This window comes from Anoplopoma fimbria, chromosome 14 (genome assembly GCF_027596085.1).
Source record: "Anoplopoma fimbria isolate UVic2021 breed Golden Eagle Sablefish chromosome 14, Afim_UVic_2022, whole genome shotgun sequence".
Lineage (NCBI taxonomy): Eukaryota > Metazoa > Chordata > Actinopteri > Perciformes > Anoplopomatidae > Anoplopoma > Anoplopoma fimbria.
In genome coordinates, this window is record NC_072462.1 from 5,458,057 (window position 1) to 5,475,767 (window position 17,711).

The 17,711-nt window shown below is 42.5% G+C and overlaps 1 protein-coding gene across 4 annotated transcripts; it reads right to left on the reverse strand.

Annotated features, from left to right (window-relative positions):
- Nucleotides 1-592: 592 nt before the first annotated feature.
- Nucleotides 593-7,519, reverse strand: zgc:63972 (protein CutA homolog). Of its 4 annotated transcripts, XM_054612724.1 has the most exons (8): nt 7,442-7,519; nt 7,154-7,378; nt 6,499-6,647; nt 5,427-5,486; nt 4,677-4,722; nt 4,526-4,575; nt 2,758-2,810; nt 1,279-1,434 (listed from the first exon to the last, which is right to left on the reverse strand). In XM_054612724.1, exons 2-8 carry the CDS (start codon nt 7,256-7,258, stop codon nt 1,364-1,366), a joined length of 534 nt encoding a protein of 177 aa, XP_054468699.1. In that variant the 5' UTR covers nt 7,259-7,378; nt 7,442-7,519; the 3' UTR covers nt 1,279-1,363. The 4 variants fall into 4 exon arrangements, with proteins under 4 accessions (XP_054468700.1, XP_054468699.1, XP_054468701.1 ...); XM_054612725.1 differs by lacking the exons at nt 2,758-2,810; nt 7,442-7,519 and having other exon boundaries at nt 593-1,434; nt 7,154-7,428; XM_054612726.1 differs by lacking the exons at nt 1,279-1,434; nt 7,442-7,519 and having other exon boundaries at nt 1,708-2,810; nt 7,154-7,428.
- Nucleotides 7,520-17,711: the final 10,192 nt, after the last annotated feature.

The window sequence follows — 17,711 nt, forward strand, 5'->3', positions numbered from 1 at the left end:
CAATAATCTATAGAACTGTATGCGGATTGCTATAGTATGGGCAACGTTATGTTCAATAACAGGCAGTACATGACTACCATACCAATGACTCTATTACAATATTTATCAGTATAGTATAGTCATGCCATCAATATGTCCCAGCACAACCCATTATTATGTTAAACCGGCCTACAAGACTGATGCCATCTTGAATGAATACATGAATGGAAAGCAGAACGAGAGGGCTCGTTTTTATCTAACGCAAACACGCAACGACGTCTGCCAGTAGAGGAAAGTGTAATCTGTGTGAGAGGTGCAGCTATGTCGACGCAGAAATGCAGAACAAAAGGTGCAGGCAGAGAAGGCTACAGAGTGGCGATTCCTCTACTGATAAGAACTTTCTCTTTTCTGTTGTTTTTCGTGCTTGAGTCGCTATCTTCAGACACTGTTTCGGCTTTTAAATCCATTTTTACCGACTCGCCTTTTTGCCTGACAATTGATTATATTTATTCATTTGTCCAATTGTTGATATTTCTCTGTTGTGTAACCACTTGAGCAGTTTCACCTGTCCTACCTTATGGAATGAAATGATTAATCTGTAAATGTATTTTTAATGGTATTTTAATTGTGTGCTTATATTTTTATGTTTTTATTTTTTTGAGATTTGGTAATTGTATTGCCTTGCAGCCTATGGAAAGCACTTTGTACTCTGTTTTTTTGTGCCATCTTCATCAATTGTAATGCTTATGTTGGACTCTATCTTTTTTTCATAACTTTGTAAAGGTTTTGAAAGGTGATATTTAAATACAAAACTGGACTAACTTAATTACTTACTGAGTCCATTATCTCCTTAATCTGATCACCTTGGACGATAACCTAATGGCTACTTTTAACAGGCTGTTTCAAATTGTCATCTATTTAAAAAAGTTTGTATGTGTCAGTTTAACCAGTGAGAGTTTACTAAGAACCTCATGGCACAAAGCATAAGAAGTATTATGGAGGTTAAAGAGATTAAAGAGGTTAAAGAGATAAATATACTTTGCCTTAAAACTAATCGGTCGAAAAGGTTGTGTAATGTTATGCAATGCTAACCTTCACCTGCGAGAAAATCAGAAGCGAGTGTTGTCTATGACTGTGATACAAAGCTCTTTAAAAGACTGAACTCAAATATCCACAGTACAAAGTGTATTTAACAATGAAAAGGTCAAAGCAACAAAATAGCATTATTGAACTTTTGTGCTTTTCAGAAACCGTTCGATCCAAAGCCCTCACACAACAGACTGTATGCATGGCTCAGTGTCCTTGTTATTGTGCAGTCCATGCAGAGATTGGATTTGACTTTAAACGCTGTATCAGTCCTACGGAATCTCTTCATCCATCAACTTCATGTAAGCCAGACTGCCGTCCTCCACCGGGAAGCTGAGGATCTCTGGGTTTGCATAGGGGTGGATGGACCTTAAAGGGACACGCACAAACAAATACATGTCAGATAGGACGTAGAATTTTTTCATATAGATGAACACTGGAGCAGAAAAGTATATCTGCCCTACACAAGGTACACTTATTTTATAGCACCTTTCAACACGTGGCAATTCAAAGGGCATAAATACTGTAAGACTAAACAGAGAAGAAAATTAAAGGTAATATATATATATATATATATATATATATATATATATATATATATATATATATATATATGTAAAAGGAAAATATTAAAATAAAAAATAGTCACCTGGTGATTTCTTTATTTAAATCTGTGTGTCCTCTCTATTATTATGGTAAAAAAAAGTTTGTTGTGTAGAATAAACTGCGCTAGTGGGAGCATGCAGATGTTGAACAGATGAGGCCTGATCATTATCTGTATATAAGTCCCACTTAGTTTAACAGTCTAGCAATATGTGGAGGTCACCACTGAGGTCAAATGACTGAAACTTTCCCACTCCCTGCGTTTAATTGGATGTCATTCGAGACATCCATCCAGAAAAACATCAATACAATTGTTTAGTACAAGGAAGGTGTTAAGCAGTTGAAAAAGCAACTTAAAAATAGAAGAATTGAAAAAGGCTTATAATTGCTCATTAGCGAGGTTTTAAACTGTGTTTTATTTAGAGTGAATAAATAACTGCAGGGCGCTGCGGAAAATAGCCTGAGAGCAGACAAGTGCAGGAGGAGGATCTCAAATGTTGCACAATGTCCTCCAAGTTTCTATCGTTGACGTGATCAAATTGCGTCATGCTAATTGAGTTTGTCTTAAGGGCACGCAAGGTCAATACATACGCTACACCTGATGTGGAGGACCTGACAGCTTGTCTCATTTTCTGTGTTGTCAGTGAAGAAGGAGGCATTCATTGCATAATAGAAAAATCCAGGGGCTGCTGATACGGGTTGTCAGCCAGTCAACACATCAAGTATGGCACGTGCATTATAATTGCTTTTGGCAGTCATGTAGGAGAAGGAGGACTGCCTTTGGATTCTCGGTTCTAAATTATAAATGTAAAGTCTCTCTTAATAGATGTCATTACTATAATTATTTGACACTTTCTTTATATATTTCGAACAAATTATTAATTAACTGGTGTTTCAAGTGATAGACTGTTTCGCGATTAACTGCTTGAACTTTTGTGCACTGCGATAGAGTGTGAAAGAACGTAAAGGGCAAAATCCAAAATCACCCAAACCACAGAAAAGTGCAAATAAGAGCCTTGCAGATGATTAAGTCCTGAGCGTGCCCCCTTGTTGCGTGTGAGCTCCATCACATGCAGAGTCAGTCCATACTTATCCAGAATACGACACTGTTAGTCGTTGCTGCTGTCCTGGGGGGGTTGCATCTGTGAATGTTAAAATCACCATCAATAACCACACGGCCCAAGGCGATGCGGATGATTGACAGCAGTTCAGCAAAGTCATCCGTAGAAGCTGGAATATTGAGGTGGCCGGAATATGTTTAAGAATTATTAAATAAAATCGTAACTCATGGAACTGAAGTTGTCTTTGCCAATTTAAAATAGTAATTATAAAATATACTGCAATAGCAGATTAAATTGAGTGCGCTTTGTTCGTCCTACTGCTTATCAAAACAGGAAAAGGAATATGTAGTCCAGAAGGAGAGCACAAAGACTGGGAACAGATTCACTGACAGTGAATACCAACATGGGTGCGGAGGGAGGGAGTGAAGGGAGGGGGAATCAGGAGACTGATCCATGAGCTGGTTGTCAACACGCTGACATTGAAGCTGTGATGTTTGGTCTTTGAGGCTCCGAGGCCGCCGTGTGTCCCGGGCGCATCAAGCCCTGGCAGACAGATGTTGCAGGCTAAACCAGCAAACGGTCCATCAGTACTTTAAGTCCAGATCTGATTGGGCGGAGACCACCTGCCCTAAAGAAGAAGCCAACGGCCCCAGAACAGATTAAAGGTATCAATAAAGTTGATCCTTTTCAGACCCCAGGTTTTGCCGAGCCATGTGCTCAGTGATAAGACTCTGTCAAACCTGGTGATCCATGTGATGAACGTTGGCAGTGGTCCAGTGATAAAAAAAGAAAAGAAACTGCCCTTCTAGTTTGTCCAGACAGTTAAACAGTTTAATGAAGTCCTGAGTTATCTAAGATCTTTTGCCCGCAGATGTAGAATAATATAATTTATTTTGGTGTTTTATTTATCAATTAATGATTTTTCTCTTTCATGTCACAGACCATAGCTACTGGATATTGAACCATTTACAGTACCAGTCAAAGGTTTGGACACACCTTCTCATTCAATGGTTTTTCTTTATTTTTTTCTACAACTATATAAATCTGTGCAATATAAAAACATGTGCAATACACTGTACAATACTACAGTTATTCTGTCTTTATATATAATATTTAAGTTATTGTGGATTTTTAACTTTTTTTTAACTTATTTAATATTCCTTACTGTGTTATTACTTATTTACTTATTTATAATCAATCTTGTTTTTACTATGTCTCTTTCCCCACTGCGGGACTAATAAAGGATTATCTTATCTTATCTTATGTAGATAATGCACTCCATTGTTCAATTCAATAAAGTGTTTTACAGTCTAGATCAAACACTTTTAACAAAACATCCCCATTCAACAGCAGATGATATTTCCAATTTTTCCTTAAAGTCAAACATCTAAAATAAATAGTTTCGAGCTGAAGCATCTGAATTCTGTTCTCCTTCTTCTAATAAAAAACGGCAACAGTCAATTTGGAATGCGTGTTAGCAACAACAATATATTCAAATAGCCCTCTAGCATCCGTGTTTGACGTGTCAGGGACGGCCTGTTTAACGAATAAAATGTTGTGAATGTTTGATCACAGGTGTTTGATTTATTCTATTGACCAGTGCACTGGCACACCTGAGGTTGTTAAGCTCTACAATGGAGTCATTTTAAAGTACACGATAAGGTCTGAGCTAAAAATTAACTGCAATAAACCTTGAAAGCAGGTCCACAGTTGCACGCTCGCCTTAATCATCAATTAATGAAATAGTATTTGATGTCAACAATCTGGAATAACCATTACATGAAGCAGCCTCTCACCTCACATAGTCTATGACTTGCTGAGTCCTGGAGGTCTTTGTTTTCACCAGCTGCAACAACAAGTCACATCTTATCTTACACTTCTGCGTTCTGTTCCAGCATTCCTGTTGAGAACATGTTTATCATAGCGAGACGTTCTCAGTATGCTCACCATCAGAACTTCACTGGTATCCTGGAGTTCTCCTTTCCAATAGTACCTAAAGAAACCGAAAAGCCAAGACATTAGAACTGCACCATGTAGAGTACTAGGGACTGAAAAGTACCAGTACAATTAGGTGAAAGTGCTTTCATGAATTAGTGTATTTACAACAATCAAACCTCGCCCAACCATTCATTACGTCTTCTGTGATTCAGAGTAACACTGTCAAACTGTACCAGAGAGGCTTTTATAGTGTCAAACACACAACTGCCTCTTTGCTTTTAAACATGATGCTTTTTCCCCTTTCTTGTTTTGAAAGACAAACTAAGAGCCCATATTTAAACATTTGAAATGTCAAAGAAAAATCTTGAAGCTTAAGACTAAATACAATTTGTTATAACAGAAACTCCTTTTCCATTCAGTTACCCTCCAACCCTCTCCACCCTGAGTCCTTCCTCACTTATTACTTTTTGTGGTTTATGCATTAACAGGAAAGCTAATCCACGTAAACGTGTGATCGCTTCGAAGGCTAACTGCCACTCAGTTTCTGGCGATGGGAACGACGGATAAAAGCATTGAGACGTAGTCCGTTCACCTTGTGGTTTCCTTGGTAACCAGCTATGTGGTGGAGAAAGAGAAAAAAGAACATATGTGCTTACATGCACATGTGAGGGACATAACAACTGAGTTGGCGACCTTTGTGTTGGCAACCCCAGCTGGGTGCAAAGTTGTGTCAAGATGTGGGGGGGGAGTATGATTTACATTGTGAGGGTCCTGGAGAGAATGTTAATGCTGCCTGCCAGCCGCCTCTCCATGATCGCCCTGGAAGAAAAAAAGACAGAATTGGGTGGAGGGGACGGACAAAAGAGAAGATAGAAAAATGAAACACTTACAAGCTATGATGTTTATCAATTACAGCATTAAACTGAGCCCTTTTATTATGTTGCTCTTCAAAGCAGAACAAAGGAAAGGACTTAATGCATTAAAATCCAGAAACGCATTTTAAACTCTGCTTTCTGCTGCTGCTCAGCTGATATGATAGTTTATTACCAGTTCAGTCTCCCTCCCCTGCTCTAACCGGTGTCTCTGAAGGAGGTGATTACATATCTTGACACATTGTAAATAGAGTTAATTTACATGCAGCTAAAATGTCAACAAAGGGAATGAGAGTGCAAACACGACGCTGTACCAGTTGTGGGTTTGACAGCACTGTATCTCTTCTCCAGACAGAATAGTCAAACTTACTGTATGTCCAGACTTTTTATTGTTTAAATCACTTTAACTGATTTCCAAGTCCATATCAAAGTGGAATAAATTCAATTAGCATCCAGATTAAAGGGACATTTCAATTTTGTATTGTCATTTTTGGCCGACACACCATTTTGTTGCAGAGAGTTAGATCTGAAGGGCTGATACCACTCTCATGTCTGTATGGTAAATATGAAACTTGAGTCAGCAGTCGGGTTAGCTTAGCTTAGCATATAGACTTTAGACAGGGCCAAAGATATAAAAGAAACCTGCAAGCTGGAACTTATAAAGCTCGCTCACTCATTAACATGCCTTATCTCGTTTAGTTAAACTGTGAAAACGACTTGTGCAGTCGCAGTGACCTCAGTGAGGTTAACAGACTAAACGAACAAGACATAGACATGCGATGACATGTTAATTGGGGAGCTTTAGAGGTCCCAAAATGCAGAACTATTCCTTTGGATCTATTTCGAGCTGATGTACCAGTAAACATCCCAAATGAAACCGTGTGTTTCCAGATTTAGCTTAGGGCTACAGCAGCGCGAGGCAGACTGTAAAAGGTAAAAACCTGGAGTCACTACTGTACCTGCCGATGTCCTTGGCTGTCTGTTCGTTGGGACTGTTGATGAGAAGAACGGAGTGGTGGCCTGGTACGTAGCTCCCTGTGAAGACTGAATGAACTCTGACCCCAATGGACCACAGCCCAGGATACAAGGACACGGCCAGGACCAGGACCTGTAGAAGGGGTCAGGGTGCAATAAAGGACATCTCAATGTGTTGCAATCTAAAAGTTAGTGACTTTGTGACATCCCTGGGGCTGATGTTTGCATCTGACATAAAAGATTTGGACATTTAGCTTCTTATTATTAATGTTTGGATGATGCAGCGTTATAACTCAATTTAATTATCTGCTGGCGTCTGAAAGGATTGCCATGTTTGGATTGGATTGGATTTCAGTATTTATCCTCTTATTATTTGGCGCTGTCTGTCACAGATAAATGAGTATCAGGCCTTGGATTGGACGCAGTGACCAATTTATAATCTGTCCTACTTCTCTGCACAGCATCACAGTTCATCCAACGCAAATAAACCCTCTGTTAGAATAAATACAATAAATAAGAATTCATCAATTCCAACGCCTTATGGGACACTGAAGACTTCTTCTAAAAAAAAAAAGTTTTTCAAATTAAAAAAAAAAAGAATAAAAGTGATCATGATGTAATTAAAGTATACTTCCTTACCAAACATGACATGAGCAGCACCGACCGAAAGGTGTTGTGGAAGACAGCCTCTTTGTGGTATCGCTGGAACAGCCACTCCATCCTGCTGGAGGCACCAAATGTCATTCCCAGAGTCCGGCCGGTGCGCGCAGTGAGACGGACACTCTTGGTTCAGAAACCCCGCTGAGAGTTTCTCCGTGGATGTGTCAGTGTTCCGTCATTCACCCGAGATCGAGATCAAAACAGCTGCTTTGGGAAACAGAGAGAGAGAGAAGGTAAAAAAAAAAACCATTCAGTAAAAGCCATTACCTTTTCTATTATTGAGGAAGTGCATTGTGTTGACAGGTGCTTAAAGCTGAGATAAACCTCCGCGCAGTTCAATTGGTTTGCTCCACGCTTCCTGACACGCCGGTGACCAATAAAACAGCCGGGTCCCCCCCCCGGGCCACGGGTCATAATCGGCTTAGGGTCGTGCCTTTTGCCGTATGAACGCTCCAGGACAGGAGCGGCAATTTAAAACTGTGAATTCATGGAAATGAGTAGAGAGTGAAATAGTATATATATATATATATTTTTTTTTTTCTTTTTTGTAATCAATGTGAATGTTTCTCACTCCAATACGTTTCTACAGAATTCAGTCGGCAGTTTGATTTTGCAATTTTAATTTCTACAAATAGAGAAGTGGGTGATTGCAGAACAATGTGAGGAAGTAAACAAGATTTCCCAATATTTTCCCCACCAGGGCCTTTCTTTATGTTATATTTATATATTATGTTGACATGTTTTATAAATGAATAGGAACAGAAGTTTGGAACAGAATCAATCAATATAACACAATCCATAAGGTCCGCATATACAGTACCAGTCAAAAGTTTGGACACACCTTCTCATTCAATGGTTTTTCTTTAATTTTAATTTTTTTCTACATTGTAGATTAATATTGAAGACATCCAAACTATGAAGGAACACATATGGAATGATGTGGTAAACAAACAAATGCTCAACAAACCAGAATATGTTTTATATTTTACATTCTTCAAAGTAGTTGAATGAGAAGGTGTGTCCAAACTTTTGACTGGTACTGTACCTTATTATTTTGTGAAAAAAAAGAACAACATTACACATCATCAGTTTCCACTAAGCCTCAACACAGCAACTAAACAATCATAAGCTCTTTAGTTGCTGCAGTGAGTTGTAAACTTTAAATGCCCAGATGTTAAAGTTTCAAAGACTCCATTTGTGTGAAGGATAACATTTAAAGGGACACTTGTTACAAACGGTTATAGCTGCTGTCAGTCTTTTAAGGATGAGAGGAAGGAGATTTGAGTGGCGTGTAATGGGCAAATCAACACTTCTCACCTGAACAAGGCAGATGTGTGTTTACTGTCACAATGAAAGCGTTGATTATTCCGTGACAAGAGGAAATCGTGTGCAGATAAACGTAAGAAACAAACATGCAGAGGCGAGGAGCCAAAGAGAGAGAGCCATTGTATCCTCCTGTTTGCTGATCCTCTCTGTTGGCACAGGGCCAATCTCATGTCCACACACAGACCTGCTGCTGTGGGTACACACACACACACACACACACACACACACACACACACACACACACACACACACACACACACACACACACACACACACACAGCTCACACACATCACTGCCACACACAGCAACTTTCAGATAAGCGAAACAGAAAAGCCAAGGGCCCTGTTATAGGATGCATATGAATGAGGAAGTTTCAGAGGAAGAGGGGAAACTTAAAGAAAAATGCATAATTCAGAGGTGGATTGTTGAAGCGAGAGAGCAATACAAACATTCTGCATGGTATTTCATTGGTGCACATGAAATAGAAGTATGTTGGAAAACTAGACATAGAAAGACAGATGAGGGAAGAAAATCAGAAGTATATGATTATGTTTGTTGGTTATAATAAGTTGGAATATTCAATGGGATGTGTACGAGCAGAAGTCAGCTCATTGAAGCTTTTCCAACTGGTGTTTTGTGCAGGATGTCCACATGGGGGAGATGTGGGTCCATGCATTTCTCTCTTTACGTCCTCCTTCCACTGTGAATACATTCAGAAAGTAGAATGTTCACTTAGCATGTATAAAACTCTCATCGACCGAAATGAAATGCAAATGCTCCAACAAAGCAAGTGACGTGACTCATCCCGTTCGTTTATTATAATGTTTTTTTTTTCTTCTTGACCCCCCCCCCCCCCCCCCGTCGTCGGACACTACGCGGATCACAGAGCGAATGGCAGGGGGCGCCACGGGCGTCGCAGCTTTCAGAACAAACCAATTTATTTTTTTCCCCGAGTTCACACAAGCTTCATTTGAGAGCACCATCAGAGAGCTCCAATAGTGCCACTTAAGACACTGTTCCCCGACATGAAAGAAGGCAACCAAAATAGAGAGATTGGAAGAAAAAGGCGAGGGAGCCACAGGAGAGGCGTTTGATCTGGTTGTTCTGGGGCATCGCTCAGAGGGGTTCACTTCCCCGAAGGAGCGCCGAGGCTTGTTTGTCCCTTCAGAAGTCTAATGTGAAAAATGGGATAAGTTTATTTTTTTATTTCTGTCTATCTTTCTTGTGTGTTTGTGTATAATAAGGTCAGCAGTGAGAGCAGTAAGGAGGAAAATTCAAGATGAGAAGCGAAAGAGTGCTGCGGCATCTGGCAAGCCTCTCCTAATTCACCATTAAACTACGATTGTCTCTTGGTGGGATCAATGAAGTTGCCTGGCTGTGAAATAAAGCGAATTCTTGCTGAGAGGGATGAATGGCGCGAGGTGTGTGAACACGGAAACAGAGAGGGTTACAGAGAATTGAAACTCCTGAAGGGCCCGGGTACATTCACTGCCGTTGTGTCCCTTTTCTGTGTGGCGGGGGCCCATTACTGCACTGAATGGGAGGTGGAGGATGTAAAGGGGGCAGAAACGCCGAACACTACCGGACACACAGGGGTCAGATAAGTCCTAATGAAGGGACTTTCCAAGCTGTGGTTACCTCTAAAGGAAGAGACTGGTCCTCCCGAAGAGGTTAATTAAAAAAAAGTCATGGGTGCCGAGCAGGGAAGTGTCTCCATCACCGGCGTGAACCCCGGCGACCCCTCCATCCTCCAGGACAGACGTAGCCATCCATCACGGCTGATTCCTGGTCTGTCTGGCCCCTGCTGGCGCTGCCGAAATACCCTGAGTGACTAAAAACACATAAGTATATGTAGCAGCGCCGCAATTCTGACAAGCAGCGAGAAAAAATAAAATAAATACGCCACCGCCGAGACATCCCCTGCTGAAGTCCCACAGGTAATGAAACCTCTCTCCTCTCAAGGATCAGACAAACCATATCTTGTCATCTTCCCTCCATTCTGTCTCTCGATCTTCTTCCCCTTTTTTTTTTTTATTGCCCTCTGTGTCAAAACAACTGGAGCACACAAGGCCATTCATCAGAAAACTGAACTGACATGTCATGTTGTTTATTTCGTCTGTGCCCTCCAGAAAAAAGAAAGATGGCAAAAAATAGAGTACTTATGTTTGTTTAGCAACATAAGCACACTGTTCGTATCCAAAGCCACGGGTAAGCATTTAAACTCCATGCTTGCCGCGAGGAGAAAGCAGAGTATGGGAGCATCGCCTTCGTGGAACGCAGCATGAAAAGAATCAGCCACCATTAATGAAAAAAAATCCCTCCAGCAATCCCTGCTGAGAGAAAAGATTTGTCATCCCTATTTCCCTAGTTCTTGGATGGAGTTAGGACAAAGGTGTGATGGAGAGCAGAATGGAGAGACACAGTGAAGACAGGCCGACTGAGGGAGATATAGCGAGAAGAGAGGGGGGGATAAGAGGGAAGACAAAGAGAGAGAGAGAGAGAAATGGAGCGTTTTGGTTGATTGGGTTTGAGAGAGGACAGAAAGCCCGGAGCAATCTTACATGAAAAAGTTAAACATTTTCATAAATCTATTCTCCTGGAGTTCACCTGCAGCGGCTGGAGGCTTAAATCATGTCATGCTTGATTGGTTGAGAGGGAGAAGCCGAGGAGGGGGAGGAGGGGGGGGGGGAAGAACCAGCGTAGAAGAACCTGCGCTCCCTCATTACACTTTCCACAGCGAGCCGTCTGCTGCATAACCATTCCTCGCGCTGACGCTGGTGGAATGAGCTCATTCCTTCTCCATTCACAAGCTGAGTGCACCAAAATTCAGAGAAGGGAGAAGCATAATAAGTTCAGACTCCAAGTTAGAGTGCCTGCAGGCAATAAAGTGGAGGATGAACAGTGGAGACCTGATGGAAGAAGAGCGGGTGCGTGCGTGTGTGCGTTCGAAAGGGGCTTACAACTCGACTGCACCATCTCTTCCCCTAAATTTCACAAATCCTCTTAAAAGTATTTATCCTGAATACTTTCCACAGGGATGCTGTGAATGATGCCCCCTTACATCTGAAATAATGACTCTGAGTGCACAAGCACACCCACTATTCTGGTGAGGGATCCAAATGATGAAATTTGAGCCACACAGCTGCAGGTCCATGGTTGGTGTCCAGCTCAGATAGTATGCACTCTCAAATTAAACACATAACAATATATATACACAATGAGATTTCAAATAATAAATAATCTAACTATAAAGCTGCACGGTGGGGCCAGGGTTCCCGGGGTTAGACGGCCTTCTGTGTGGAGTTTGCATGTTCTACCCTTGTCAGAATGGGTTCTCTCCGGGTTCTCCCACTTCCTCCCACAGTCCAAAGACATGCAGCTGAGGTTAATTGAAGACTGTAAATTGCCCGTAGGTGTCGATGTGAGCGTGAATGGTTGTCTGTCTCTATATGTCAGCCCTGCGATAGTCTGGCGTACCCTGCCTTCGCCCAATGATAGCTGGGATCGGCTCCCAGATTGTTGCGGTAATACAGTCACGTCCCAGCGATCTCGTTCGTACAGTCACGTCCCAGCGATCTCGTTCATACAGTCACGTCCCGGCGATCTCGTTCATACAGTCACGTCCCGGCGATCTCGTTCATACAGTCACGTCCCAGCGATCTCGTTCGTTCGTACAGTCAGTCACGTCCCAGCGATCTCGTTCATACAGTCACGTCCCGGCGATCTCGTTCATACAGTCACGTTCATACAGTCACGTTCATACAGTCACGTTCATACAGTCCCGATCTCGTTCATACAGTCACGTCCCGGCGATCTCGTTCATACAGTCACGTCCCGGCGATCTCGTTCATACAGTCACGTCCCAGCGATCTCGTTCATACAGTCACGTCCCAGCGATCTCGTTCATACAGTCACGTCCCAGCGATCTCGTTCATACAGTCGAGTCCCAGCGATCTCGTTCATACAGTCACAGTCACGTCCCCGGCGATCTCACGTCCCAGTTCGTACAGTCACGTCTCCACAGTCACGATCTCGTTCGTACAGTCACGTCCCAGCGATCTCGTTCATACAGTCACGTCCCAGCGATCTCGTTCATACAGTCACGTCCCAGCGATCTCGTCATACAGTCCCACGATCTCGTACAGTCACGTCCCCCGGCGATCTCGTTCATACAGTCACGTCCCGGCGATCTCGTTCATACAGTCACGTTCATACAGTCACGTTCATACAGTCACGTCCCGGCGATCTCGTTCATACAGTCACGTCCCGGCGATCTCGTTCATACAGTCACGTCCCAGCGATCTCGTTCATACAGTCACGTCCCAGCGATCATACAGTCACGTCCCGCGATCTCGTCATACAGTCACGTCATCAGTCACGTTCATACAGTCACGTTCATACAGTCACGTCCCAGCGATCTCGTTCATACAGTCACGTCCCAGCGATCTCGTTCATACAGTCACGTCCCAGCGATCTCGTTCATACAGTCGAGTCCCAGCGATCTCGGTCATACAGTCACGTTCATACAGTCACGTCCCAGCGATCTCGTTCATACAGTCGTGTCCCGGCGATCTTCTTCATACAGTCACGTCCCAGCGATCTCGTTCATACAGTCACGTCCCAGCGATCTCGTTCATACAGTCACGTCCCAGCGATCTCATTCATACAGTCACGTCCTAGCGATCTCGTTCATACAGTCGTGTCCCGGCGATCTCATTCAGACACACGACACATTCAATATTAATAAACTTTGAATTAACATTAGAAACCTTTTCTCTGACTGTGAATTTTGGTATTAGCAGCAGGCCTACTCAAAACTTTTCTTTTACTGAAGTAAAACTATTAACTATAAGTAAAACTAGGTACTAGAGAAAAAGAGGCATATCAACACAGCGTATTTAAATTGACTTAATGTTTGTTCAAGGTGGAGCTTTAAATTTGAATATGATTCTGGATAGTTAAATCAACAACATTTCATTATATTTGAATTGTTATGTTTTGTTAGTCAAATCGGAATTTGCAACGTAACCAGTAACATTTCTCTGTCAAGTACATGTAGCCCCACAATGTTTTCTTTTGAAGTAGAACAACAAAGTAAGTAGTACATTTTTAAAGTGCTTTCTGGGGATTTTGTGAGGTTTTTTCAAGGTACAATGAGTAAGAATAATAACATAATTCAACTTTTTTTTATTTCTAAACATCATAATACATCTATAGCAGTTTAGCCCAAGTCCAGGTTTTGCCTACTTTTCCGGTAAAGTCTTCCCCTGGTGTTTTTTCCCTGCGAACCAGGGTGCATTTTGGGTTGCACAACTAGCCACAACTCGGTGTGTGTGAATGAACTATGCAGGTGTATTGCTCAGGATGCGAGGAAGCGCAGTGTTGAGTGTGAACTTGTTTCTATGAGCGGTTACTCGAGAGAAAGTTGCAAGCAGCAACCCCACAGGCCAAGCATTCGACCCGTTCTGAACAGGTCCATTTTTTGACGGGCAAAAACAGATTGAAGCAAAACAAACTTGTACAAAAAATGTTCAGTTCTGCAGAAATACCGCCTGTAAAGGCAAGGTCATTTGGAAAAACAGGTCACTGGGAAAATGAATACATTCATTGATGAGCTCCCCAATGAAGATCACATTTTCATCTGGGTGTATAGTTGGCATGTAGGTGTGTTTGTGTTATAAATGTGTGTGTGTGTGTGTGTGTGTGTGTGTGTGTGTGTGTGTGTGTGTGTGTCAACCTCAGACACTCAACCATCAGAAAAGTGGCATTATGCAAATGCAGGAATCACCATGAAAAGGGCAGCCAGAGGCATGCTCAGGGCAAGATTTTATATACAGCACATAATCAGCCAACCAAGTGCCTTCGCTCCCGTTTACCCTGTTTATGAGTCATCCCTAAACCTGCAGCCACTTCATCTAATCTCTTCTCCTCCCTCTTCATGTCACAATGTCAGCCAAGTCCCAGTCTCACCTCTCCTTAGGAGCCCCCCCCCCCCAGCTTTGCCCTATAGCTCACTTGTAGTTTCAGATCCTGATGCCCTGCAGTAACCCCGGTTCTCCCGTCACTCCCCCATCACTTAACCTTCCCCACCCACCTGCACACCTGTTCCCACTAACCCCATCAGCCCAGTAGCATATACTGCGTACTGGCCTATTTCCGTTCATTCCCTGCCAGATTGTCTATTATGCGTCTTGCCATTTTCTCTGCCTGCTATGAACCCCTGCCTACGTTTTTTGGACACCTGCTCACTAGTCTGGTCCCCTACAGGGTAAGTTTGCCTGATCTCCCTCTCCTCCCTGGTTTTGACCTCGAGTTTCCATTTAATTGGACTGGTCTCAGAGTCGTGCTTTTGGGTACAAACATGTTTGTTTTTTTTCTGCGCCTTTTAAACATCCTTCTCTCTTGTGAGAAAGCAGCAGCAGCTTCATTGTTAATTGTTTTCCACCTGGGCCTTGTTCAGCCCTGCTTATTATTCAGACCTTCACTGCCAGCCAGCTGATAACCTCCAACTGCTGCGAGCAATTAACAAGAGTTCACCTACTGTAGCGTCCAGAAGGAGGGATCCCTTTAGAGCCAGAGGAGAGACGGAGCAGGGAAGGTTACAGAACAGGGAGGAGAAGAGAATAAGAGATAGAGCGAAGGGATGAACTCTTTTTTTATTCGTCATTCAAAGGTAAATCAATGCTGATAAATTAGTTGGTCCATGCAATGTGCTGATAAGGAAATCACCAGTTTTAAGAGGATGCTCCATGTGTACCTGTGTGTGTGTGTGTGTGTGACCAGAAGCTGATAAGGATTGTTTGGTATCAAGGGTGGACAACACACTCTACGAGGTACAGCAAACACAGGTGTCACGACCCATTAGGAAGTGGTCGATGCTAAACACCCGGTCAATATCTCGGGTGTTGTATCGATTAAGCGTCCGTGACTGGTTTGCTGTGGTTCGGATGATAAAGCCAATATAGATGAAGGGTTAGACAGTCTCTTACTGAAGCAGGCTTTTGTACAAAACAAGATCTCCACGAGTTGATAAAATGCCCTGCAAGGCGTTGAAAGTTTTGGGTACACAGAGTACTGTAACACGGGCTGTGCTAAAATTAAACCAGCCAGACCAAGCATGCAGCCACTACCGGAAAAAAAAAAAAGTTGTAATTTTTAGTTTCATAACACCAGTCACACTTCTGAGTCGGTCTCAGCGAGGTGCAGCCAACACAGATTGATTATATGGTTTAAAAAAGACTGCTGATTATGTGTCCCTCCAACCGCTGCTCTCTCATAAGCAGCATTCAAACTGCAGCACGCACATCTCTAGTTGACGTTGGGCCGTAATGAAATCACAACGTACTTACTTAACTAATGGAACATTTGCTTGGCTTAACAATCAAACCTGTTGAAATGGAATTAAATGGATGTTGTTGGTAATTACAAATGCTTTGAGAAGCCAGACAAAGTCAGGTGGTGGTGTAGTTGGTGGTGATAGAGGGAGGTTCCTCCCCAAAAGTGCTAATTAAAGTAGGAAGGTGTATGAAAATGCTACAAATTAACACTGCTTCCCTGGTGATATCAAGTATTTTGCAGGTTGCACGAGTAAACATATTTGCTCTGCCTATTTATTCCGCACGTATTTGTTGGCCTCCAAAGTTACCACAGTGCTACAGTGAGCGTAGTTGGGGAGGGTGGAGGTTTTTGCAGCAGATAACAATAGAAGCAGGAGCGGCATAGATCAAACGATTTTATTCCTGTTGTAACTGGGAGAAGGGGGCTCCTTCGGTGTCTCTTCAGGGACTACTGCTCCAGATTCTGATATCCAATTTGCCTTTGTTTTCTCTCTTGGCCCCTTTGAAATATTTAGTGAGAATCCCTGACGAACATGTACACACATATTAAGAGAGAGAGAGTGTGTGTGTGTGTGTGTGTGTGTGTGTGTGTGTGTGTGTGTGTGTGTGTGTGGACATTCACAATCACACTCCCACAGGGCATCAATCACAGACTGTGCACTAAACATCTGGATGTGGACAGTCTTTTCCCTCAGGATAAAAATACTTCAGATCTCCACATTTCAGCACATAGATCTGGTCCTGAGGGTCTGCTTCTCCGAGACCAGACCCGGCACCTCATGTTACGGAGGCTAGTGGATCCACTGATGAATCTCCCTCAACAACTACCCCTCTCATTTAGTCCTCCATCTATCTCTCCCCTCCGTTGGACCAGCGCTATAACTCTCCACCCACGGGGTTGGACTTTTTCCTGCCACTTCGGTTAGTTTGCTGTCTTCACATGCAGAAGATGACAGTAAGAAAAAAAAAAAGATATGTAACCTTGCAAGTAAACCTGTTCAAAGGGTTGCTAAATGTAATGTTGGAAAAAAAAACAAAAAACACCCCATACAAGATATATTTACAGGTGAAAAAAAAGCACACCTTCAGGCTAGAGGACATTATATGGCCTCCCACAAGAATAAATAATAAACCATTATTTCATGATGTTACTGTAGCTCCACAGTCCCTGGCATGGCCTTAAACCTCGGCAGAGCACAATCTCCCAGCATCTCCCCCGCAATCTGTACCACCTTGTTAGTGCACACGCGCCATATGAGGCCTGTTGTATTAGTTATTCTATTGCATGTCTTGTTATCCATATAGATGAGAGAGGGAATAGACCAACAGATGGCCAGGGAAAGAGGGAGTCACAAACACAAAATCATCCTCCAGGAATGTGAGGATCACCTGCGCAGGCCTAGAGACTCACAGAAAACACTTTCTGCCAACAAATATTTCACCACAATTCTGCTCGATTCTCCACGATGTTTTGGAAACGAGCCAGGCAGCTGATTGTGTATAAAGGTTGTGTAGGATTTCTCCGCTCCCTTTTTTTTCCTCCCCTATTGGATCTCTGTTATCTCCAGGTATTAAATAATGTGATTGTTTCGCAGATATGAATCTAGAAAATAGGATGAATTCTACAGGAGAATGCCCCGCTGGCTTTTCGAGCTACAGTACATTCCATTCACTACATGCAAACACAGCTAGCTCTTCCATCTCTGGAGGACTTCCACGTCCAATTTCAGAGCGTTTATCTTCTAACAGAAAGCATTTGCTAAGCTAATTGGTGATATACTTGTAAATGGGACACCACCTGGTGATTTGCTTCAGAGTAACAAGATATATATGAATACAAATGAGACCCTTGATAGATAATGAAACAAATCTG

Excerpts from the sequence above, each read along its gene's own strand:
- zgc:63972 (XM_054612724.1), bottom strand. The coding sequence starts at position 7,258 with ATGACATTTGGTGCCTCCAGCAGGATGGAGTGGCTGTTCCAGCGATAC. Across the intron at positions 4,576-4,676 it reads ATACCAGTGAAGTTCTGATG|CTGGTGAAAACAAAGACCTC; the intron begins GTGAGCATACTG and ends TTGTTGTTGCAG. Across the intron at positions 2,811-4,525 it reads CAAGTCATAGACTATGTGAG|ATGCAACCCCCCCAGGACAG; the intron begins GTGAGAGGCTGC and ends TAACATTCACAG.